The following is a 26954-nucleotide window of genomic DNA, read 5'->3' as shown; positions in this document are numbered from 1 at the left end:
ATGAGTAGGCTCTCACCATGTTAAGAATTAGCAGTGTCTAGGAACACTACAATGCAGGCTGCATTTCTGTATGGAGCTACCAGTGCTGAATAATCACAAATGCCCCTGCTGCAAGATATCCAGATTGCAGCTCTGGACAGACAGTATCATTCACAGTGGACTAGCTAGCAAGGGTCACCCCACAACAAAATTAAGTAGGAAATTAGGTCAAACCACAATTGTTTTAAATACAATTATATTGTCAAGCTATTTTAATGCCTGATTATACAAAAATTGCTTTATAGTCTGCCTGCTGACCACGTTAGTGCTGACCCAGTGTTATTGGAAGCCTATGACTAAGCTCTTAGAATGCGACCATTGCCAGTCAATGGACATGTATTTGCATCCTTACCCTCTCTCTAATGGACCTTTTAATATTAATTTTAAAAGGAGAAACCTATAGCAAATGGAGGCTTTTCTGCTTTCCACACATTTTGCTCTGACCCTAGCAAGACCAGTGTTACCTTCTCTCCCAAACCCCATTCAGTCCTGTCCCTAATCCATTTGCACTTTCTCATTGGTGCCCTCTCTCTTATTAGGAGATATCAGTCTCTCATTTCTCTCCTCACCTGCTTCTCTCCAGAACCTAGTTCCTTCTAACTGCAACAAGAGATAATAATCTAAAAGGGAGCTGAGTTACATTAAACTACAGTAAGAACAAACATCCCAAAACAGTGTACACTGGGAAACACAGAGGGAGGTCCGCATTACCTGAGACTCATGTGCAGTGCCAGTTCTTGAACAATCCGGTCATGTTTGCCTGTGGATGAAAATTTCCCCAGCCAGCCTGGAAAGTTAGGAAACTGTGACATGTAACCTCTCATTAGTTCCCCAGGGAGAACACTCGAATAAATGGCCTGAAAAGTGAAGTACACGTGCAATTCAGTTCAGAAGTAAATGTTTAACACTGGCACCAGAATTTCTGAAGCGACACACTGAAAATACAAATTGTGCTAAGGCAATAGTGGTGTGTTGTAGAAGTTAAAGATAGAGCAGACATATGCAAATATAGGGTATGTCTACACTGCAAAGAAAGACCTATGGCTGGCCTAGGTCAACTGATTTGGGCTCAGATTGGAGCCCAGGTTCCAAGACCCTGCGAGAGGGAAGCATCTCAGAGCCTGGGCTTCAGCCCAAGCCAGAGTCCCTTGACTGCAACTTCTAGCCATGCAGCCCGAGCCCACTGACCTGGGCTCTGAGACTCCGTGCCAGGGGTTTTTTTAAGCACAGTCCAGACATACCCATAGGGTATCTGGGAGGCTGTGGAATAATCTCCAATGGGAAGTGGAAGAGGCCATATAATAAATTCTAATGCCAGAAGGGACCATTGTGATAGTCTATTCTGACCTCCTACATAATACAGGCCAAAAAACTTCCAACAGGAATTATTTTGGGGAACTAGAGCAGATCTTTTAGAAAAATAATCTTGTTTAAAAAAATTCCAGTGATTGAGAATCCCTGGATACAGACAGCTAAACTGGGCAAGGCAATAGAAAAAGTAGAGAAAAGGTGGAGACAATCCTACTGTGGTAATGGGATGGATTATTAGGTCTTTCTCATTTTTAAACTTCTAAAATGCACCATATCCACCAAAAGAAAAATCCCAGATCTTTTCTTATTCTAAACATTATTATGGCCAGCATCCTGTCAATATTAAATCTAAATGATTAGTTTAATCCCTGTAAATTGGCATGTTTCTAGAAATGAGTGCAAAAAGTTCAGTATCCCTTGCAAAGGAAATGCATATTTCCTAGTATTTTAACCACTTTAACAGCAACAGATATATCTGGTGTGCCAGCCATAAGCACAACTGATCGTGCACCACCCCACCCCTGTCCCTCAGGCCAAGGGATATGAATCCCTCAGCATAGGCATTATGGATTTCAGGGGCATTTTCAGTCATATGGTTAGAGCTGAAATAAAGCTACTGATACATGGCATAGAAAAAGGATTATCTATGGGATAAATTAAAAACCTAACAGACCAGGGCTGGAGTTGACCTCTTAGTCCACCTAACTGTCATGGGCTTTGGTACACAGGGAGGCCGTTCTTGATGTTTCTGGCTCAGCTGCCTTCAAAACCAGGCACCATGCACAGCTTTTAAATTCCTTTTGGGGTTTCAGTCGGGGCACAGCCTCAGCACCAGATTGAGTCCTTAAAGGCTACAAAACACTATTAAAAATACAGAATACCCCAAAACTCAAAAACCACTATCCTAAAACTGAACTATTTAACAATTTTGGGTACTACACCAGACTAAATGTGATGACAAACACAGAGGATCCCGTCTGTTCTCTGTGGTGAAGGAACTGAAGTGGCTGGCAGGAGTAAACTCCTTTATATGTACAGCCTTGGCCACCAAACATTTAGCACCTTGACAGGACACTCATGCATCCCCCAAAAGGCACAGCTTTCAAGAGGTTTCTGTGAACTTGACACCAGGGGTGCAACAGTGTTTCTCCAAGTTTGTATGAAGGGGAGAGGGAGAGAAACGCCAGAGGACTGGCCAAGAAGGCATGGACAGATCTCCAAGTTGTTCTCCAGACTGTCAGCTTTAATTTTAAAATAAAAACAGTAACAATTATGGTTGCAAAGAAAACTTTCAAAATGTGACAGTGTAACCAATGAAGAGGTGTCTGCCTGAGTTTGCAAAGAACCTGATACAATACTGTGAGATCTGAATTGTCGCATTCATTTCAATTAATACTAACTGAGATGCCAATGATGTCACTTTAAATGTAAAACTGTTTTTCCCCCGAAAGAGTGATGGGGGAGGGGGGGATTACAAGGACTAGCAAGACAGACAGGGGACACCCACATGATGATAAAGACTTATCCATCTTAATTTTCTACGACATATGACAGGGTTTCAGGGACATGCAATTTCCTGAAAAGAGGCTCAAGCTTTCAGAAGCTTGGGAAATGCTGTATTAATACTGGAGATGCTTTTCACTCATGTGAATATGGGAAATGGAGTCCAAATGGCAGAATCTAGCATTTGAACTGAAGAACAATATAACTGTTCAAACTATAAGTTATAAACCAGGACAACAATTTCAATGGAGTGGTCTGGTATCTGGGACATCCTTATGTTATGTATGAGAAATGAAAGAAGGGTTTACCTGCGTAGGCAGAAGGTTCCAGTTTTGCTTACTGCGAATCTGCCTGTCGACTAGATCACCATCACATATACTGTCTGCTGCTCTGCTCAGTAGCATCAAGTGTTTTATCATGTTACCTCTGGAAAAAAGTAGTTGTCCATATTGCTGCAGGAACCTCCAAATAGTTTTGACTCTTTAATATCTCTCTCACACACACTCACTCCCATCATACTACCCCCCCAGTTCCACCATTTGTGATTGGGGACAACTCACCGAGCAGCAACAGGTTTCACATGTACATAGTTTTCTTGGACAAAAAGAGGTGCTAGAGAGTAATCATGGAAGAATAGGTCGGATTTGTCTATAAGAGACATGTGAGCAGTTTCCTCTCCAGCAGCAAAAACCTTCCTGACAACATCAAAGGGGCCCTAAAATAAAGGCATTTTAAAAAGCTGATCACACAACATGCACTGCATCTTCCACGAACAGTAGATGAGGACAGGAAGTAATTATAGTGACGGCCCATAGCTATCTCTGGACTCTAATATAAAACTCTGCTCTGCTATAACTGCTTCTATCCAAAGATCTCTAAGTGCTTTACAGACATTAAGACTTGAGCTTCAACATCTCTGTGAGTAGATTGAGGTAGTGTTATTACTATTTCTGAGTATGAATGATTGTCAAGGATAGAAGGAGTGAGCTCCATAATCTTTAACGTTCAGGGAGCTGCCAAGTTAGTCCTTTAACTATAAAAAAAAAAGCTATATTGCCTGCCTACTTCATCTAAAATATTTTAATCTTGCACAAATAAATTAGATCTGCACAGTGAGATAGATCCATAACGGGCTTCAAGGAGCATTCCACTCTCACCAGTTCTGGGAAAAACTCTACTTCAATTTTTTTTGTTGGTTTTACTCTTCAGTTATGATGACAAAAAGCTTTAGCAAATAAGTGGGTCTGGTGCATACTCAAAACACTTTTTAAGTAGCTGACTACCTCTGTATATTTTGACTACTAGTATTTTATTTCTATTGTTGCACTTCTGGTTACTAGGAGCAAATCTATTAGCAGCTGATCCAAGATGTACACTCCTCTTACCAGTTTGATATCCTTTTTGGCTTTGCTGGCATCAGCTTTTGCCTCATCATAGGTCAGTGATTTATTTTTTGTACACCACATACTAAGATTATGTAAAACCTGGGAACAAACAAAACAGACAACTTAAGTATTGCTAAGGACGCTTGACAGGACAAAGACGTAGGAAGAAAATCTGATCTCTATGCAAAAGCAGCAATCTAGCGTTCATGTGCTACAATGCAAGCATGAACTACAGGCCACTGAGATTGGTAGAGGTGTATAACTGACCTGCCTAATGTCCTGATTTGCTGCCAGAATTATCTCATTCATAGCTGGAGCGGGTATCTTTAACCCTTCTTTAAATGCAATAGACATCATGGCACCCTGTAATAAGCAAAATATTTGAAAGAGAAAAATATCTTGAGTATTTTTGTATGTATAATGTAGTTAAAATAGAATAAAAATGATGGGTTAAATATGCTCATTTACAATGAAGAATGTTACAATGATTTTATTTCAATTTACAAGGTATGATTTTTTTTAAACAGTCCTCTTTCAAGTATGCATGTCTACTACCCACTGTAACCTTTACAACTTGCTTGGCTCTTTTGAAAAATGAGGCCACTTTCTTAGATGCCTAACTATGCATTCACTTTTGAAAAAGTGAGCAATAGCCAACAAGCTCCCCCTCCTCCCTGCAACTACTGAAGTTATTCCTTGCAATCTAATTTTTGACCTTTAGGTGTTGGTGAAAGTTTCTAATTCTACCAGTGACTTGAAAACTAAAAAAATAGATCCTTGTAGAGAATTGGCTGCATTCAAAGCAATGCTACTCAATGAACAACCTAATGTCACTATTCCTACCTTAATCTGTTCTAGCCGAGGTCTCTGAAAGCGAAGATCAAAACAGTAATGGACCAGGGAACGAATCTTGGGATGGTTCCGATCATTACACATACATATGATAGGAATCTTTGTGGTTTTGATCAGACCAATTAACTCCTGCAATTTAAACACGTTTACAGTGTAAAATGTTAAAGTCTTCATATACCACACATAGCAAAAACTATTAAAATGTGTTAGTTTAAAGCAGCTTATGAGTCAATACTTGGGTCAAATCCTCAGCTGGTATAAATCAGCATAGTTCTATTAAGGATCTGGTCCTTCTTTTCGTAACTCTCATTTATCACTCTATTGAAATAGAAAATTTCTTCTACTGTCTCTCAAACCGTGCAGTTCAAGGAGGTTTTTTCAGTACTTTAAATAAAAATCTCATCACAGAGCTGAGTATTATCTAGATTAACTATTTTTCCCATATAAATGTTATACATTTTACTAGTGACAGCAACAAACGGTAGGTGTTTCACCTGTATTCCTCCTCTGTCTTCATTCCCTGCCATTCCATCCACTTCATCCATGATCAATACATGTTTCATGCTAACTGAATGGGATGTTCCTAAAAAAATTAGTAAGGACAAGTGAAGTTGCACTGAAATACTTATTTCCCAAGGTTATAGAGGTGCTGCTGTTTACATAATTCTCTACAGTTAAATCTATATTAAATGTTAAATTTAATCTCCTGTTCTGCCAGTCGCACATACAGTACACTCAAAATACATGTTCACACCGTAGTGCTGACTGATTCTCTTGCCATGTCTACAATATCCAGTCCTATCCAGCAAAAGAGCAATTATACAGTTTCTTAGCAGTTTGTGTAACTTCCACAACATAATTAAAAATGTCAACCTAAAGTAATATTTAGGATTCTTTCCAGGCCCATTGTTCTGATTTGCTTTCCTCTTAATACATGAAACTCCCTCTCTAAAATATGGGACTGATCCTACCAGCTACTGAGCATGCTCAGCTCTCAGTGGAGATCATGGAAGGAGGGTACGGTTACTTCACTTCAATAGGAGTTGAGGTACTCAGCACTGCACATAATTGGGTCCTATCTAAAAAAAAAGCAACAAAGGAACATCACACACTCCACATACCAGAACAGAAGTCTTTCATGCTGGTGTTATTTAAAGATTCGGCAACCACGTCCTTCAAACTGTTCTTACTGCGAGTGTCACTAGCATTCAGTTCCACATAGCTGTACCCCAGTTCCTAATCCCAATAGAACCACGTAGAACAATTAGAATACATCAGAAAAAAACCTTACTCATGAACAAAGATGGGAAGACCATACATTATCAACTAAAATGATGTACAGCTTTGTATTTCAATTCCCTTTTGTATTTTCCCTCCTTTCCTCTTGCATCCTAAATATTTTTTGGATGAATCACCATAAACAGAGACGTGCTATACTGCCCCACAACAGAACAAAATTCACTACTGTTTCAATAATTCATTTCTAAAATTCCGTAAGTTTGAAGCAGAGTCTGCCTTCTTCTAATTTTAAAAAAACAGGAGGTCACAGATTCAGCCACAAAAGGGGACTGACGTGGCACATCAAGAACTCAGTTTAACAGAACATACAGTATATGTCTCAACTGAAGCAGAAGTCAGAGTTTTAGTTTGGGATTTTCAAAGGGGCCAAGAGTTCTGGCTTTCAATAGGATTTGGGTGCCAAACTCCCTTAGGCCCCTTTGTGAATGAAGTTTCGGATTTTCAATTAGTATTTCTGAAAGATTTACAGTAAGAAACATTCAGTGTGAAATCTTCCATTATCTCCCAGCACAAAACTAGACAGATTCAGCTAGATTTTCTCTATCTTTTCAGCTTGTGTCCCCTCATTGAAAGCAAAACATTGACCCCATTACATATACTAAAAAAAGGGGGACGGGGTAAGTCTATATAATAATAGGTATAATTATTGATATATTCAATTAAAATATTTATAAATATATATGTATTTTATTAACAATAAGTTTCCATAATTATGTTGATGTAACTGGATTTTTAAATGTAATAAGAATTTATATAAATTTAATTATTTCTTTGCTTTACAATTGTAATAAAGTTCTCAACACCTCGCGACTCCTGACCATCTTTCATGATGTGCCTGGGGGTCAGGACCCACCAGTTGAGAAAGATTGTTATTATTCAGACAAAAATTTTAAGAGTAATTTTCAAATTTCAGCAAAAATTCACAGTTCCAACTCTCTTCAGCTTCTTTTGTCTTCAACAATTCACTTAGAAAGTGTGGCACTGGGGGAAACGAAAAGGTTTAGGAGGAATACAAAAATATATCCCTAAGCCTAATGTCACACAGGATCTTCAAAAGCATGCAGTGATGGCTTCACTCTGCTCCCACTAACTTCAACTGGTAGATCTCCTATTAGCTTCAATAAGAACAGAGTTAAGCTAATGTGAGAACTTCAAAAAATCCCATCCTCAACTGTTCAACATACTGAAACTTGCGTTCCTTTTCATAAATAGACATGGGTACACAATCACATCACTATCATCTATTTACTTACAACATACTCAATACATGAGTATCCTAGCACGTATATTATCACACAAGACCCTGACACTACAATCAGTTCTGCATGGGTGGACCACTACATCCATGCAGAGTCACAGAGGGGGCACATCTTAATGTATCCAATTGTAGGTGCAAGATCAAAGCCCATATCCAATACTTGCATCTTCTCTTACATCCCAAAGACATTTGTGAACAAGCACTCACCTCACAAACTAAAGCAGCTGTAGTCGTTTTACCAACTCCTGGTGGACCTGACAGCAAAGCTGCTTTAAAATTAGTACCATCATCTTTGCCTCCCATTTTATTGGGTTTTGCTAGAAAAATAAAAGCAACTTTTATCTAGATAATACAGGGATGGTAGATAGTTACATACTTTAAAAAGATACCTTAAAAATATCAGACCTTAGAACAAGCAAGCTCCATCTTTGGATATCAGAACAATGGACTACAAATCTATAGAACAGTCAGTAGCATGAACATGTGGAGAACTCTAATTCAAATAATCTTAGTTTAACAGAATATGCGACTGCACCCTTTGCTTTTAATAGTTTTCAATTATTAATGTACCTGTGGCACTAAAATGTTTTAGCACTTTTCGTTGCTGTGAAACATTAAGATTGGATTCATTTAAAAAAACAACAGTGTGTTGCAGTGAAATTCTATGCAAACTTACTGTGCCCTTTGCATTCTCTTACATATCCTCATGAAAGGGCAGAAAAAATTAGTCCAGAATACCATACATTAAGTACCAATAGATTGCACTGACCAGTTTGCAGAGTCTTTTCTTTAAAGTTGCAGATTATCCCTAAAGCAACTTGCTAGTCAGTGCCAGGACCTTGGGAACTCGCTTCTTCCCCACGTGCACAGCAGCCACCAGTGCATATTAGCCTTCAGGGCATGCTGCAAGGCCCACCTTTTTTCCCCACTAATGAGGAAATGGGTGTTGGCTAGGGCCGGTCATGGTGGTGGGGGACTCTAAGGACTGTGGGGGAAGGGAATTAATGTCTGTTATATGTATGTTGAGGTTTGGGCCTCTCGTATAGTTTGTAAATATCCAAACAAATAAAATACAAAAAACTGTGCAAACAGTATAATGTAAATCTGGTGAACTGAAAATGATTGTTTTACAACTTCAAAGATAAAACAGACTCAACACTTGCTGAAAATATCGCTTCTACTCTGGGACTTGCACCTGATTCCAGACTTCTACAGTTGCTTGCACTCTATAAAAGAGTCTACATGAAGCTGAGCAGTGTGAACACCCGAAGTTCTACAAATTGAGAAACCTGGAAACAGCCAGAAAAATAGATATTAATTGCATAGTCACCATGTTTTTCCTCAGAAGTATTCTTGTGCCAGTTTTGGAGCCATCGTAACAACTTATTGGCACAGCTTTGATTTCCTTGCTGTCCAATTACTGTTTTAAGAGATGTGGGCTTATATTTATCAACCCACAACAACCCCTCTGCTCTGCCTTTGCTTATCTCAGGAACACAACTCTCTTCAGTCTTTGGGGCATGCTTCTTCTCCATAGTTTGCTGCTTGAAGTCCAGACCTTTCTGAGCTTCAGTAGTTTCTTTTTTTATAGCTCTGAAGGTGCCTCCTTTTTCAGGAGTGGAGTTGCTTTTTTTAGAGTCAGTTTCTTTCTTAGCTGGGCTAATTTTTCTTGTTTCAGGCTCCGTTTTCTGTGGGGTCTTGACCCATTTTGACTTTGCTTTATTTGCCTTAAAAGTCAGAAGAGTGAAAGTGTAAAGGGAAAATAAAATCATACAAGAACAGGTCAGTAGTACACACAGCTAGAGAGCCTTTGGAAGGGTCACAGCTTATATAACTAGAGTTAACTGGAATTTTCCCCACCCCCAGTAGAAAATTTTATGAAAATGATTCTCATTGTCATCAGAAATTTTCCATGGAAAATTTTAAAATATTCAGCAAAAAAATTAAAACTTCAATTTGGAAATAACACTGCAGTGCCTCATGGGACTTGTAGTCAGGCCAGGGAGTCCACTGCACAGAGTGAGCCATAAGGCACCTGAACTGTAACTCTTATTATACACCATGGTCTCCCTTATTGTTGAGCCATTACGCTATATCATGGAGTCTCTGGTCATGGCACTTTGTGGGAGATGTAGTTTGACGCTGGGGAATGCAGCCTATGGAAGAGAAAAGGGCAGCAAACTACAACTCCTATGGTGGCATTTCAAAACTGAAATGTTTTGGTTTTTGAACAAAAAGTCAAAATTGCCTGTGGAAAACAAATACTTTCCATGAAAAATGTAGCTGAGTCAAAAGCCCAAATTTCCATCAAAAAACATTTTGGAGCTCTGTGATACCTCCAAAGAAACACACAGTTCCAAACTTAGTTATGTATGAGGATGGCAAGCCCATGAGTGGATTACAACAGGAACACAAAAGAGTCTCAGCTTTAGATCGATATAAAATTTTAAAAAATCATTACATTTCAGCTGCTAGTCACATGAGAAATAGTGAGAGTGTGTCTACTTTCAGTTTGGAAGCCATGGTAGTACTTCTAGAAAACTGAATACTGTTTGCCTTGTCATTGTAGACTGAGCTTAATCACACCCTAAAACAAATTATATGGCATTCACTAACATTAGTTTATTTAGATTAAGATTACTTAATGTTTGCAAAGAGGAGTGACAACGTAACAGCACTATATAAATGCTAAATTTATCGTATGCCATTTGCACTTAATTACCCTAAATTTGCAATAGGGTCTCAGATTTGAATTATGGCCTTGATATCGTACAGTATCAATCATCTTCAATTAGACAGCAGCAGATGTAAAATTGTGTAGACTTGCTAGAGCTATTACATTTTAAAGGATAAACAATTAGTAAAATTTATTAAATTTATTTGATTTCCCCTGAATATACTCATTCCTCAGATAGACAGCTCCACTAGAGGGAGTGTGAGAGTGTATTAAATAGGTTAAAAAAAAATCTGATAAAAGCAAAAGTGAATAAAAGGAAGTCTTCTTTTCCACAATACAAAACTTGTATTTCCTCCCAAAGAGGAGTCAGAGTGATGGAAACAAGTCTGACTACATAAAGCCAGTCTGAAACTGCAACAGGATGGGACGGATGGACGGGCAGACAAACAAATGCACCATATTAGCTGACAGTGCTTTAAGAAATAAATTAAATTTATTTTGTACAAACCTCTGCTTCAGCTGCTAATTCATATTTGGACTTTTTGCCTGGCATAGTTCGAATCAGATCAAATAGGCCATCCTCATGAATAATTTTTGTCCCTAATGTTGATGCCTGGACCAGAAAGAATTAAGATTAGCTCAATTGCACTTAAACTGCTTTACAGAAGTGAATTATGTATGTAATTATTAAGTTTGGAAACACAAGCCATGTCAAAAAGCTGTATAATAAGTGTCTACTCACATTACAGTTACAATTTTAAAAACAAAATTAATACCAAACATATGGCCTATAATTGACAAATGAGACAGTAGGGGGAGAGTAAGGTATGTGTGGTTGTTTCTAGTAGTAATATAAAAACAAAAACGTATATTACAGTAAGATATTTAAATGATTTATACTCAGATTATAGAATGGTGACATTTGAAAAAAATTACCTGAAACTAATTTACATACCTGGAAGGTTTTTTTAATTTTAAAATTTTCCTAGAAATTAACTTTTCAATATCCATTCCAAGTAGCAATAAGACACTTCAGAGAACAATCTGATGGGGCTGATTAATTTACACCTTCAGATTCATTTCTTGTCTCACCATACACCTTCAGTGCGCATTAAATCAGAACTATCCTAGACTCATGTCTTATTGCTCACTGAATGTCTTCAGTACTGTAAAGATATTTAATCATGTCTGAAGCCTTCAAATGTAAAAACACCACAGTATTAATATTATTTTATGGAAATTAACAGAAGCAGCACTGTAATTTAGCACCGCTGTCAACTTTGAACCTATTCCTGGTCTCACATATAGAAGAGAGTGCACTACATCAGATATACTGTCTGTACATATGTGAGTATGGATGAGCCCTCAAAACTACTGTAAAAAACTGACGCTACTGGTAGAAAAATAAGGAAGTCAGTGTTACCTTTAAGTCATAACTGAGACACTATCTGAAATTACTAGTACAAAGAAAATCTATTAATAAACACTATTTTTCTTTTAGAAAAATTACTTAGTATTTCATTTTCTCCCCCCTTAAAATATGCATTTTGGGGAGAATTGTCTGGTTTTGGAAGGGAAATGTAACGATAATAAATTTACATATGGGTACAATGTTTTGGAAGGGAGAGAAGTTACTTACTTAAAGTTAAGCACCATTGTTGACACAAGAACAGCTGGATATAAGCTCGCCATCAACAAGTTTAGGCTTGAAATTAGACAAAAGGTTTCTAACCATCAGAGGAGTGAAGTTCTGAAACTGCTTCCAAGGGAAGCAGTGGGGGCAAAAACCTAACTGGCCTCAAGACTGAACTTGATATGTTTATGGAGAGGATGGTATGATGAGACCGCCTACAACGGCATGTAGCTGATCTGCAACTGCTAGCACAAATATCCCCAATGGCCAATGATGGGACACTAGATGGGATGGGCTGAGTTACTACAGAGCATTCTTTCCCAAGTGGTGTCTGGTTGTTGGGTATTGCTGAAATGCTCAGGGTCCAACTGATCACCATATCTGAGGTTGGGAAGAAATTTTCCCCCAGGTCAGATAGACAGAGACCCGGGGGTTTTCGCCTTCCTCTGGAGCATGGGGCACAGGTCACTTGCAGGTTTAAACAAGTGTAAATGATAAATTATTTGTAACTTGAAGTCTTTAGATCATGATTTGAGGACTTCAGTAACTCAGCTAGAAGTTATAGGTTTATTAAAGGAGTAGATGGGCAAGGTTCTATGGCCTGCAATGTGCAGGAGGTCAGACTAGATGATCATGATGGTTCCTTCTGGCCTTAAAGTCTATGAGTGAATTAACGTGTGTACTTCATTCTTGGATCATGCACTGTAGCACTTACCTTCTCACATTTAGACTGGCCACAGTCACGCCCCATAATGAGATAGTTTGTCTTCTTGCTCACATTACCAGTCACTTTTCCTCCATAACGCTCAATTAAAGACTTGGCCTCATCTCGTTCAATAGACTCCAGGACTCCTGTAATTACGAACGTCAGGCCCTCCAAGCAGTTTTCAGCTCCCTAAGAATCAAATATTAAGTAGTATCACTTGATGCACTTACAACAAAATGTCTTTCCATTACAAAAATTATTTCTTCAGTACCTTGGTTTGTCAAGTACTGTTTAGTTAGCCAAGACTGTAAGCAGACATAAACAATCAAATGGCTAATCAGAGTCAGAACTGTTTGGCACTTTTAGCTAAAACCGAGTGGGGAAATTCTATTGCTATAGGCATCAACATCCTGTGCTTGAAACACTGCAAACCACTGGCACTTACTTTCTTCGAACAGCAGGGCAATCGTTTTCCACTATAAACATCAAAAATCAATATATAAATCAATCATCCTCCTAAGGGTTTCCAGTCTGTGACATTTAGATTTCTTAGTTTGTGCTGTTTATTTTTACATAAAAAGGTATGGCTTTTCTTGGCTCAAAACAATTGGCTCGCTCCAAAATCCTGCGGTCCTGGAAATGAGCTCAACAACATGAGAGAATTGTAGAACCCAACAAGCCATTTTCACAAGCATTTTTCAACACTACAAAAATTGAAGTTTCTAGTGCATATTTTACAGATTAGAAATCTATTGTCAAAATATTTCTTAATTGGGTCTTGTCTTAGGTAATTTATATCTGGAGGACCTTGATATAATCAATGTTACACACAAAATGCTGTAATTCTTCTACAGCCAAACTGGGACTTACTTGCGGTATCTCTTTGGAACCTAGTGCTTTTGGACCCTCTCGATTAAGGAAGCTTCGATATGCCTCGTAGTTGACTCGTTTCTTTTCAGAGTCCTCAGGACTAATAGACTTTGAAAGAAGAAATTTACTATAAGCAAGGAAACAATCAAACTCAGGCTTTACTTTCTTTAAAGTTTCCAAATAGCTTTTTGCACGTAAAAGGAGAAGCAAACCGTAGGGCTTTTTTAAATGCTGACATGTAACTAGTAGCAACACTGGTCTTTACAAAAGGAAAATAACTCTACAGTACTGCAACACACCTCTTTAAATGTGTGAAAAGTATTCACTCTTTATGTTAGAGCTCATCCAGACATGGAGTTATTCTCTAATAACTATCCACTTAAAACTCATACCTTAGCGTAATCCAGAATAATTTTCATGTGTAGACATGACCTAGATTGGTACCCACAACCAATATATTTTGCTACGCTTCAGAAGCGTCAGCCTTTTATTCATAAAAAACTAAAAAGTTAAAGACGACCTATTAGAAAACCCAGGCCTTTCTCCTCGTAAATTCAATATCGTCTATTTCTCTGCACAAACACAAGGGATGATTTTGGGTAAGCACGTAAAACTTTAGAGATAGTATTTGCCATTTCCAGCTGCTGGGAGTGGGGAGGTGGATGATCTTTGGAATTATTTCTCAAATCAACAACATTTAACTACTGATAATTTAAGATTAGCAGATTCTTCTGACATTTCAGTGTCTAGGATTAAAAACAAGAAAGGTGGGAATTGTTGAAAAGCTGACTATGCTGTACTTAAGTCTGCATTTCTTATATATTTATTAACATGTAATCTAAATGAACTTCCTCCTGTGTCACCTAGTGCATCCTGTCATCGAGAATGCAGTAAGAACAATCTTCAGATCTGTATCATGTATAGCACCAAGCACATAACAAATAATAAAGTCTAGGTGCCCAGGAGCTAAAAAAATTTACATTAGTTGTTTTCTGTTAATATATTTCCATACCAAAGATTCAAAAAGCCATCAAGCTCTGGGATCTCTTTGGTCACCAAGAGAGCCCTCATTCATCACCATCTCCCACTCATCCCCAATTTCTGCATTATGTAGATATTCAGACAAGTGCTTTCTTCCCACAGAACTTTTTAAATTGATCTTTCTGTGTATGTATGCCCTTTAAGAAGTGCTTGTTAATTAGATCTGTTAATTCCTAGCCTCATTTTATCAATATTCCTCCAGCTAAATTTTTTTTCTCGTTTTTGACACACTTATTGGAGACTTAAAACCTCGCTAGAAATTTGACTTCCTGAAATTAGAAGTTCTCCAGGAAACTCAAAGGCAAACATATTGCCCATCAACAATAGTTAGATGAGGAGGATGGTAAAAAGAAAAAACAAACCCTTCATATCCTTGTGTCAGCACCAAGCCCTAGTGAACTCCTCATGAAAGGTCCCTACCTCAGGCTTTTGGGGAGAAACTTTCCGTTTCTTTGGTGTTCTCTTCTCTTCCTTTCCTGAAATTATTTTTTCTTTTGTCACTGCACTGGGAGTCTCTCTCTCCTTTTTATTGCTCTCTTCTTTTTGTTTCAGAGCCAGCAGCTTAGAGCTAGGTTTCAAAGGCAAGGTCTTATTCTCTGAGTGCACGGCTTTTCCAACAGAAGTTTCTGGATGTGGACAAGATGGTCTTGTACTTTCAGATTTAGTTTGTTCCTTCGCACTATAATTTCTTGTGTCATCTGTTGAGTTTGATGTTTCCCCTGGAAAAAAGGGGAGGGAGGGAAACGTGTGTTAGTAGGAGAATCTTCATATTACAGATTAGTGAGTGTGAAGGTTTTTCTGTATGCTAGCGTTACCTTTTTGAGACAATTTATGTTTTTCTGTTGCATTTGAACTGGTCTTGGTTGTCGAAATGGTTAGCTTCTCTTCCAGATCTTTTCGAGCCTAAACAAAACATGAACAAAATAACAGAATAAGAAATTTACATGCTCTAAACAGTAGTTAACTGAGACTTCTTCTCTCCATTTCTGAAAGCCGTGTTTGAGGTCTGAATGGCACTGATTAAAAGATTAGTCCTGCCACCGGTTAGGATTTATTATATACACTTTCGGAAAGGCTATCTAAGCAGGGGAGCTTTTTAGGGTCTGCCCTCATGCATGCACCCAACTCCGCCTTATGCCAATGGGATCATATACCTAGAATCTATGCTGGCAAAATTTGGCCCTAGTCAGTTCATTTGGGAAGTTTAGAGAAGCTTTCATTTATTAACTTCAAAGATGACTACTGCTAACTAGCTTAAAGGCAATAATCCCATGTACTGTAAAGCATGGGTAGGTGTTCTCTTTCTGATTTACATCTGGTCTATTTTCAGTTTGAATGTGTGATTTGTTTCAAAATAAATCAAGAAAGCAGAAAATCATAACAGATTTTACAATCCTATTTTTGTGTAAGTTTTAACACTGGTGGGCAATGTCATATATTCACTTACCAGGTACACTAAAGCAGAGGGCCCACACCTTTAGGGGTGAGACACAATTTCATATTCTATGTCCAATCAATCCTTGGCTTCTCTGTTGAGATTGCCAACACTCATGCTAGTCAGTAACAAATAAGGTGGTGGTTTTGTAATGTGGACCCTCACTTTAGATCAGCAACTCAATTTCACCTTAAGTACTAAATCGCCAAATAGGCTACCAATCTGGGCTGAATTTAAAGTGGGGACCTACACGTGACAGGAAACTGGTTAGAAGATGCACAGAATCTAAGCCATTCAGTCCTCTGTTGTAATATTCCATTTCTATATTGATAAGATTTTGCTACATAATTGCCTATAGAACACGTTATTCAAAGCAGCAATATAACTTTGATTTAGTCTGATTTTTTTTCCCCCACATGAACCACTTCAGTCTTCATTATTTTAAATCTTAAATTTTAACCTTGTTCTGCATTTTAGTGTGAATCTCAATCAACCACAAACTGCAAAACTGCTACTTTACAAAATCTGTTTCAAAATGAAGGCCAGGTCTATGCTAAAAAGTTAGGTCAAGCCAGCTGCGTCACTTGGAGGTATAAAAAATCCAAGGCCCTGAGCAAAGTAGTTGAGTTGATCTACAGGGAGTTAGAGAGCACTAGGTCAATGGAAGAATTCCTTCTTTGGAGAGACAAATTTACCATAATGACGAGAGAACCGCTCCTATCACTGTAGTGAGGATCTGTACTGAAACACTCCAGCAGCACAGATGCAGCTATGCCATTGCAGTGGTTTAAGTGTAGACACAGCCTTAGGCTCTGTCTTGTAAGTTTTGGTATCCTCTTAACAGTAAAATTATGCCAAAGGGATCCTCCACAACTACAAGTCAGCATTCAAGCAAATATAAAAGAAAACAACTCCATGATGAATTACACTGGATAGATTTCTAATTCTGAAGAGATAGAGAGGGCGTTGATGAACTGCTAGTTGTCCAATTTTCTTTTCCACTAAAGCACTATTTATTAAAATCATATTTTGTCAGACAATACAAAGTAAGATCATATTTATTCTTATTTATTCTTTAATCTTGGGATAAGTCTCAGCGTTAGAATGCTAGACAGCAATGTGAAAAGCTACAATTATGACACAAGTCAAGAACTCTATCAGTGAAGGGGCTAGTAAGGAGATTTATTTTGATCCACTCACTAGCCACCAACAGAACACAGTAACAGTTTCAAAGGAAGCAGACAAACCAATCAACTACAAGGATAAAAAGCAACACATCTGCTGATACTAAGAGAGGACGATGCTTACTGAGTGAGGGAAGAGCAAGCCAAGAGGAAGGAAAAGTGGGCATGACCTTTTCAATCCCACAACCTAATGTTTCTTTCAAGAATGCCTCCCCATGGATCTCCATAAAATACATACATGGTCAAAAGATGTAGTGGGTTTTTTTTAAAACAAAAAACTATAGTGCAATCCAGAGTCACAAAAACATTTTAGTTTTAAAAATATTTTCATTTTTAAAACAAAACTTATAAAAATAACCCACCTTTTTTTTCTTTGGTGTTTCATCCAACATGGCCAGAGTTCTGGCAAATTCTTCATCCTCATGCAATTGTCTCTCTAGCTGTGAGGAAAAGAGAATATCCAGATTTTTGTCAACAGAATTAAAACTAAATATAGGCAGTGGCATTTGTACAACCTCTTGTTCAAGATCAAAAATTCACTGAACACATGGACCAAGACAATATTCAGTTTTAATCAAATACCCCACCAAGAGGGAATACTGCTGCACTGGATTTCTCCAAATGCTACAAAATGGCTTATTTTCCCCAACGGTATTCAACTCAGTGAAAGGATATTTGTAATGCAATAACCCACTATACAAAGAAACGAGCTACCTAGCTATAGAGAAATAGAATTGTGCAATCCCATTATTAACAAAGCTTTCTGTCCCTTCGAATACTTTTATTATGGAACAACCTTGTTAATGCATTACACAACTAAAATCTGAAAGGAAGTCAGGATCACACTACTGACAACCTGTTACTGGGGAGCTACCTGCTGGTTTCAGAGATCCTCTTTCAGAATTGGTGTCAGAAACAAAGCCTGTTCTGTATTAGCACATCTCCACAATGAACATGGTCATCTTAATGCCAGTTTTCTTATTCCAAGAGAGCACATTTTTACAAATAAAGACCCTGACCCTTGCCTGGATCTTGCTCTTCAATGCAATTTAGCAACAATCTGACATATTAGACAGATGCAAGTCCAGCTGAAAAATATAAATAGCAATTTCAACAAAATGGATTTCCTCCAGTAAAAAAAAAAAGAAAGTCCAGGTCCACACATTTCCTGAGATTCCATTTGCAATTACTATTACCTTGTGCCAAATAAAAACAAAGCCTAGTTAGGTTTTTCTTCATTTGTTCCTAATACAATAAATGCAACATCTACAACAGTGACAGACATCCTTGTTACCATATTATCATCTAATATTTTGCCTTAGGGCAAACATTTGTTCTTCCTGACTAAGGTGTTTATTGATAATACCTGTAATTCCACATTACAAATAAAATCCTTTTACAACAGCAAGTAAATTGCCCTAATCTAAGATCAAACATGGCCTTCCTGCCAGATTCAAATAGATGACTTTATAAGTCCAAGTATACCACAGGGACTATTTTCTATGTAACCATAACATCGGTAGTACGCTAAAGCTGACGAATGGCATCTATCTTCCCTGCTTCCAGCAGAAAGAATAAAAAGAAAAAAAAAAAAAAAAAAAAGACAAACAGTATCATCAATGTAAATGAGGCATTTAAGGCAAAGATACACAAATTGTATCCACAGAGCATCTCCCTTACATTTCTCGTGTAAGGGAGTGGTAGTGCTAGAGGTATTAGGAATTTAAAGAAAATGTGCGTGGTTTTTCCTAAAACAGACTATTTATTTCACATCAAAAGTTAACCCTATTAGAATATTAATTTCTGGTAAGGTCAAAGAGGATGTATTCTTTTTAAATGTATATAAACATTTATTTCACAGGATGCTTATGCATTACACATTTCCATGTATCTGTATTAAACATAAGTCAGTCGATCTTCCCTTCAACAAAAACAAGAACTCATTTTGACAGGTACATAGGGTGACCAGCAAATGTGAAAAATCGAGACTGCGGAGGCGAGTAATAGGAGCCTATATAAGAAAAAGACCCAAAAATCGGGGCTGTCCCTATAAAATCGGATACAGGTATGCATTCCCCCAATAAACAGATTAATCTGGTGTTTATAAAGTTAAATATAGTACCCATGCGTAAGAATGCTATACATTTCCAGGAGTTCATGGAGATCAAGACATCATCAAATGAAATGGTCATGGATGGCAGTGATGTTTTTTGAGATGGAGTATGCATTAGAGACAGACTTAGGGCTTGGCTATACTTGCAGATGTAGAGCGCTGGGAATCAAACCAGCCTTCGGAGACTTCAGCAGGGAAAACGCTGCTATGTGTTTACACGGTCAGCTGCAAGTGCAGTGGCATGGCCACATTAGCAGCTCTTGCAACACCACAGAGAGCAATGCATTGAGATAGCTATCCCAGTGTGCAAGTGGCTGCAGCGTGCTTTTCCAATGGGGAGGGTGGAGTGTGACAGGGAGTGTGTTGTGTGTATGTGAGGGGAGAGACAGTGTGTTTTGGGGGGCAGAGAGTGTGTCAACATGCTGTCTTGTAATTTCAGACAGCAGCAGATCCTCCCTCTCTCTCACACACACACACACACACACACACACACACACACACACACACCTGGGCAGCAGCATTCCACAGTAATGGTTTGCTTGGTCCCAGTGCAGATAAGCATGCCAGCTATCAGAAACAGAGCTTTGAAAGGGGATATCCGCATGCCTGCAGCCAAGTTCAAAACAATGACAAGAGTGGCCACTTGACTGCAGGGGCTTATGGGACGTTTACGGAGGCCAAACAAGTGCAGTAATGCAAAAAGTCATCCACACTGGGCATTTCAGCCAGGGTGCAGCAAGCTTTATGCTTCTCATGGAGGTGGATTACCAGGAGCGCTCCAGCTGCAGAGTCCCAGCGCTCTAAGTGCCTTGCCAGTGTGGACATCTCAGGAGTTAGGGCGCCCGGGGCTGATTTAATGCGCTCTAACTTGCAAGTGTAGCCAAGCCCAGAGTCAGAGAGAGATGAAAGGGAGTGGGAATGAAGATCAGATTTGAAAGGGAGGGGTCAGTAGACACAGATAAGGGTGTGGGGAAGGGATGTAGGAAGGCAGAGATTATGGCTCCATTCACAATACTAAAATAATGTGCACAAAATAACCTCGCATATATGAACTTTATTGTTGAAATATATTTTTTAAGATGACATAAAATCAGTTTTCCCTTTCCAAGCCACTACTGCAGCAAATTCACGGAATTGCTCAACACAAAACACAACCCAGCTATTTTGTTGTCAAGCAAAGGCTGTTAAAGAGGCCTCATCAATTTGGGGGGCAGAGAGCCCAGGGCAATGTGTTTACAAAGTTTACCTCTGAATCTTCCTCTAACTGCAGTTGCTTAGCAATGGCCTCATCTTCTAGCAATGAATCTCTGCTTTGTGAAGGCTGCATTTCAAAAAAAGGAAAACAAAATAAACAGTTCAAGTTGTTGCCATTATCTATAAAGGTACCATGAGATACAATTGTATTAAACATGAAGAGTATGTTTCTCTAGCGTAATCCAGTCACATACCAACACGACAATGGCCAAAAGGACTGGGAATGGGAATGAGCATTTTATTCATACCTCACTAATCTGAATTCATCCCAGGTTCACAGTTACCATTCAGAATACCAAATGAAATTAAGTGACCTCACTTATTTCTGAACTGGTATCAGTTCACGTTACCTGGCTTTAATAGGCATCCTTGTTTCCAAGTTCAGAAGAGAAAAGTCATTGATTAGGTTGTACGTGGAATATGAACTACCCCACCCCGCCTTCCCTCTGGCTCAAACACAATGGCAGGGCAACACAGGAAAGTCTGTGCTGCTGCTGTCTGTGCACCCTGTGAAAGTTCTGCTGATAAACAGAATTGTACACGCCATTTCTCTCAGGCTGGCACCTTCCACAAGCACTACACATTTCCAATTTTAAGTCAAACTGTTTTTTTAGAAATTCAAGCTGATAAAAAGCCAAGAACCTTTATCATGAAAGTTGAACTTACAAATGTAGAATTATGACCAAAAAGTAACTGCACTGAAAAATAAAACAATGTAAAAAACTTTGAAGCCTACAAATCCAATCAGTCCTACTTCAGCCAATCGTTCAGACAAACAAACATGGTGACAATTTGCAGGAGATAATGCTGCCCTTTTCTTGTTTACAATGTCACCTGAAAGTGAGAACAGGTGTTTGCATGGCACCGTAGTAGCCGGTGTCACAAGATTTTTATGTGCCAGATGCGCTAAAGATTCATATGTCCTTTCATCTTCAACCACCATTCCATAGGAAATGCATCCACGCTGATGATGGTTCTGCTCAATAACGATCCAAAGCAGAGTGCACCGATGCATGTTCATTTTCATCATCTGAGTCAGATGCCACCGGCAGAAGGGTTTTTTTTTGTTTTTTTTTTTGTTTTTGTTTTTTTTTTTAAAGTGGTTCAGGTTCTGTAGTTTCCGCATCTGAGTGTTGTCCTTCTAAAGACTTATGAAAGCATGCTCCACACCTCGTCCCTCTCAGATTTTGGAAGGCACTTCTGATTCTTAAGCCTTAGGTCGAGTGCTGTAGCTATTTTTAGAAATCTTACATCAGTATCTTCTTTGCGTTTTGTCAAATCTGCTGTGAAACATGTTCTTAAAACAAATATGTGCTGGGTCATCGTCCAAGACTGCTACAACATGAAATATATAGCAGAATGTGGGTAAAACAGAGCCGAAGACATACAGTTCTCCCCCAAGGAGTTCAATCACAAATTTAATTAACGCATTATTTTCTAACAAGCATCATCAGTATGGAAGCATATCCTCTGGAATGGTGGCTGAAGCATGAAGGGGAATACGAATGTTTAGCATATCTGGCACGTAAATACCTTACAATGCCAGCTACAAAAGTGCCATGCGAACGCCTGTTCTCACTTTCAGGTGACACTGTAAATAAGAAGCAGGCAGCAGCATCTCCTGTAAATGTAAACAAACTTATTTGTCTTAGCAATTGGCTGAACAAGAAGTAGGACTGAGTGGACTTGTAGGTTCTAAAGTTTTACATTTTGTTTGTTTTTGAGAGCAGTTATGTAACAACAAAAATCTACATTTGTAAGTTGCACTTTCACGATAAAGAGATTGCACTATAGTACTTGTATGAATTAATTGAAAAATACTATTTCTTTTACCATTTTTACAGTGCAAATATTTGTAATAAAAATAATATAGTGAGCACTTCATATTCTGTGTTGCAATAGAAATCAATATATTTGAAAATGTAGAAAAACATCGAAAAATATTTAATACATTTCAATTGGTATTCTATTGTTTAAACAGTGTGAGTAATCGTGATAAATTTTTTAAATCACAATTAATTTTTTCAAGTTAATTGCATGAGTTAATTGCAATTAATTGACAGTCCTACTTATTAGGGGCTTTTTTGTTTTGTTTTGTTTTGTTTTGTTTTTTTTACACATGTAAAATAAACATACAGGTGTTTAAGAAAAAAACTTTGACTTGGTAAGAACATGTTTTACTTTTTTTTTTTTAAAAAAACCTGACAAATAATAAAAACTGAAGGGAAATGAGACCACTGATAGTTATTTAATGTTAATACACCATTTGGTAAGATTAGTGGCTCTTCCATAGTTCTTCAGAGTATTGGACAGGGGCACAGGCTAGCAAACTCTTGACCTCCATTTTGCTGGTGTTATTCTAAAAGTAAGTATACTTAAAACTTGAATTTCTTCCATTGTTTAATTAAAGTTTTGTTTTCTTAGTATTCTAAAATTTGTTTCCTACAATATGATGAAATACTTCAGAAATTTTATCCCTCCTCATGCACCAAAACTTATATTTTAATAATCACTAATTTAACAAAATGTTTGCTTATTACTTATGATTAATTAACTGATTTCACAAAAATCTACAAATCAAAAAACCGTGCTAAACAAGCATACTACATATATTAGGATACTATAGGGAAGAACAGTAAAAAAAAAAAAAACCCAACTATTTTCATGTAGAATGATCTTTTCTAAGATGAAAGTATAATTTGATAATCATGTTTTTTAGAATTTCTGATACATCTAGATGCATTAGTCAAAATACTACTCACTACAGTGGCTTTTAAAGCAAGACATGTCAAGAACAAATGGTTACGTGGCTGCTCTGCATCGCCATTAAGTAGTTCACTAAACCAGCCATTTTGATTTGCTATCATCAAGAAAAAAAACAGGGAATATGCTGAATACTCACTTCTTTTCTTTTGCTTGCTACCAATTTCTTTTCCGATCGATGCACGCTACTAGTTCCAAAGTAATCGAGTACTGAGGTTGGCGTCAATTTTATTGGAGATAAAGGTTTACTTTTAGCTTGTGATTTTGCATCCTCCTTTCTTGCTCCTGTTGTTCCTAGGCAGCTGCTTGCTGATGTTCCATTCTCCTTGGGTTTCTGGGAAGTCTTCTTATTAATGAAGTCACCTTCGTCATCTTAACAGGAAAAATATTTAAATCACTGAATAAGTTTTTATATAATATAACTGATGAGAATTATTTTGGGCAAGTTTGTTAGTTCTTCACCTTACATCTTTGCAAATGTTACAAGAATGTCAAATGTTCATTTAAGAAAAGCTCAAAGCAACACTTCCATAATTAAATTTAGGGTATTTTTACGTACAAATTATTTACTACTATTTTGTACTCGCACAGAACCTGTCATCCAAAGAACTTTATAAAAGTTATGCACCCCCATTTTACAGATGGGAAACTGAAGCACAGAGACTTGGCAACAGAATCAAGGTCTCCTGATTCTCAGACCTCTTCCCTAGAAGGGCTACACCATACTTTTAAAACAGCAGGATATTAAGATAAAGGTCTTTTGTAGCATAAGCCTTTAGGTACAAAAAAATATATACCCAAAGCATAGCATTATATTGATCTATTTTTCATTTCAGTACTTACATAGTCCTCAACACCTGAGTACCCAAGGATCGCTTACTATTGTCCACTTACTGCCCCTTCAAATTATCCGATTATATTATTTTAGGACTTTCAGAGGTTGGTACTACTGGCAAGGAAACAAGAGATGGATTGGGGTGTTTATTTCCTGGAAATCTGCAAGGCAACTACATGAATCGTAAGATTTTTATTTTTGTGCCCATAACAAAGTGACTAGCAACTAGTGCATGTTTTAACAGCGGCAGCAGCATTCATTAACCCTTTTTATCAAAAGAGCCCTAAATGCTTTACAAGCTATATTACTTCTCCCTCCACTGCAAACGTCACCATCTCTGACATTGAACAGCAGCCATTTAACAGCAGATATCAAAAGTGGACAACAGTTCAGCCCACAAAGTAAACCTTTTTCAATTGAAATTGAGAGAAATTTGGCAAGATTATGGAATAGCCCAGAGACCACAAAAATGAAGCAAGGATTTGGTCTTCCCTTCCCTTTAAGGGCTCTTTTTATAAAAAATGATGAAAAAAGTTTGATCGTTACAGTTCTGTTAAATCATTTTCAATATCAGTTCACAGGAAACCATTGCTACCAGCTGTTTTCATCAATAGATCAAAGTTTCCCAATAGGCAGATATTCGAAGGATCCACACAGTCATTATTAGAATTCCTGAATCTGAGGCGGTCTGGGAACACAATTCATAGAAAAGACATAAGAGACTTACTGTACTGGATTACCTAACTCCCTTGTCAGTATAGGACCATGCTCACACTATGTCTTCTATTGATGTGCTCGTTCTATGCCTGATCCAAAACCCACTACAGTCAATGAAAAGACTCCCAAAGGACTTCAATGGGTTTTTAAATAAAGAGGAGACACTGCCACCAGGGTTATACAACTAAAATAACTCAAACAATACAGACATACTATGCCAAGTGACCAGATGAAGATGCAAGTTCAAAAATAGCATGGTTTGATTTTTTTTTTTGTTTTGTTTTAACAAGATTTGTTTCTATGGTGAATAATTGCTAGAAAACTTTCTAAATGGAGGGATTTGAAGTGAATATTCGGTGCCAGAGGAAATGGCAGGTTTATAAAGGACAGCATGCAAAGGCCAAAAGATAAATGAAAAGAAAATATGAATGGAGCAGTTGAGCAGGAGGCTTGAGTAGAGTGAAGGAGTAAAAAGAAAAGTGCAAAGATCTGATAAAAGCGGAATTGTCCAGAATTTAAATCTCCTTTGTGTACCTGTAACTGAAGGCTGGTTTTACATTTCTCAAGGATGATGTTTCTACCACTTTCCTTGGGATACTGTACTACAAAGGGAAATTGTCCTAATATTCAGCTTAATACTCAGCCTTAGTTGTCCTTTTCTTAGTTTTATTTAGAGCTGAAACAATGAAAAAAATGTGTTCACAGAAATTTTAGCACAAAAATATTTCCACTTTTCCAACCAGCTAATTGTATCTCCTTATTTCTAGTCATACACTTCTCATCTCTTTAGTAGCTTTCCTAAGGCTACATTATCCCACACCCACTTTCCACTGAAAATTATATACGTTAGGCCTTCACAGTTTTCTGTCCTTACCACATATGGGTTGATTTTCTGCATCCATGTATTCTGTCCCTTTTTTCTTCTTTTTTGGTTTAGAGTTTCTTCCTCCCCTCCTCGAGGGTCATAGTAACAGCATTCGTGACATTAGCTGGAAGGTTTCTGCTATTGATCATTGTTATTATGTGGTATACAAAGAACACCTCAAATGGGCAGGCTGATTATTGTTCAGAGCTATATACTATGCTTGTGAGGGAAGGAACTAGCTTATCAGCAGCTACATCAAAAAAATAATTGCAGAATGCCTGAAGACAAGATTTGTCCCCCAGTCAAACAGTTCTATATCTGATTTGGCCCACAGAGTAATTGACCAGAGAAAGAAATCAAACCTGGGTTCCAGACACAAAGGAACAGAGCTCTGTCACTAGAGCAAGAGGTTTACTTTTTTCAACACAATAATATATCTCCTATAGTCATTAAGCTCAATTTAACAAAGTACAACATATCCAGGAAATTTGGCTATTGGATGCTTTAGGCTCCTAATTTGCCCTAGTTTAATACCTTAATAGTACACTGTTTGTTCTTCTAACGTAATTTCAGAATTATTTTCACTTCTTACAATTTTTCAATTGAACAAGAAAATGCATTTCCGGGGTAAAATTTGCATCTTACTAAAATTAAGAATTAACGGAGATAACTACATTAATTTGTCTCTGGTAAAAAAAAAAAACAACACAGATCACCTTCTACTTTTAATTTTCTTAACCCTAAAGCCACCAGTATAATAGAACTGGGTCCCTTACTTTTCTCTACTGATATCACAGTCTGCATACTAGTGAACAAGACAACTTCATTATTGCAACTTTTTTTTAAACCAAAAATAAACATAGGATATTGCTTTTTGTTGGATAGAGCAATGTAAAAGGATAAATATGATGAAGTTTAATTTAAAAGGATGTTGATTTTTTGGAGTCATATTTAGAATGTGAGTACTTTAAGTATGGGTGGTAATTAAAGCCAGGCACTAATTATGCCCTTGCTAGGAAAGGCAGTATTAGATTTACTGAGTGCAAACTGTGTACACTGAGAACAAACAGTAAATTTATAGGTTGCTGAGTGCTTATGACCTCTGAACATAGTCATCTGAAAATAAGAAAAGGAGGATTTGTGGCACTTTAGAGACTAACAAATTTATTTGAGCATAAGCTTTTGTGAGCTACATCTGAAAATGTAAAGGGGGG

The 26954-nt window shown here is 37.7% G+C and overlaps 1 protein-coding gene across 5 annotated transcripts in view; it reads right to left on the bottom strand.

Moving 5' to 3' along the window:
* Positions 1–26954, bottom strand: part of RFC1 (replication factor C subunit 1) — a 74593-nt gene that overhangs the window by 2431 nt on the left and 45208 nt on the right. For 3 of the 5 annotated variants that reach the window (XM_043513944.1, XM_043513945.1, XM_043513946.1), the window contains exons 5-22: positions 23463–23695; positions 20553–20627; positions 17556–17633; positions 15390–15477; positions 14995–15293; positions 13534–13641; positions 12673–12852; positions 10833–10937; positions 8978–9374; positions 7855–7964; positions 6212–6326; positions 5585–5673; positions 5082–5219; positions 4506–4601; positions 4239–4337; positions 3414–3568; positions 3162–3279; positions 751–896 (exon numbers count right to left, since the gene is read on the bottom strand). In XM_043513944.1, the coding sequence (XP_043369879.1) occupies positions 751–896; positions 3162–3279; positions 3414–3568; positions 4239–4337; positions 4506–4601; positions 5082–5219; positions 5585–5673; positions 6212–6326; positions 7855–7964; positions 8978–9374; positions 10833–10937; positions 12673–12852; positions 13534–13641; positions 14995–15293; positions 15390–15477; positions 17556–17633; positions 20553–20627; positions 23463–23695 (2629 nt within the window). The remainder of the gene's footprint in view (positions 1–750; positions 897–3161; positions 3280–3413; positions 3569–4238; positions 4338–4505; positions 4602–5081; positions 5220–5584; positions 5674–6211; positions 6327–7854; positions 7965–8977; positions 9375–10832; positions 10938–12672; positions 12853–13533; positions 13642–14994; positions 15294–15389; positions 15478–17555; positions 17634–20552; positions 20628–23462; positions 23696–26954) is intronic. The other 2 variants (XM_043513947.1, XM_043513948.1) reach the window with 1 other exon arrangement.

Source organism: Dermochelys coriacea, chromosome 4 (assembly GCF_009764565.3).
Source record: "Dermochelys coriacea isolate rDerCor1 chromosome 4, rDerCor1.pri.v4, whole genome shotgun sequence".
Classification (NCBI taxonomy): Eukaryota; Metazoa; Chordata; order Testudines; family Dermochelyidae; genus Dermochelys; species Dermochelys coriacea.
Note: the sequence above shows the minus strand (reverse complement) of the source record. Positions and strands in the feature narration are given on the sequence as shown.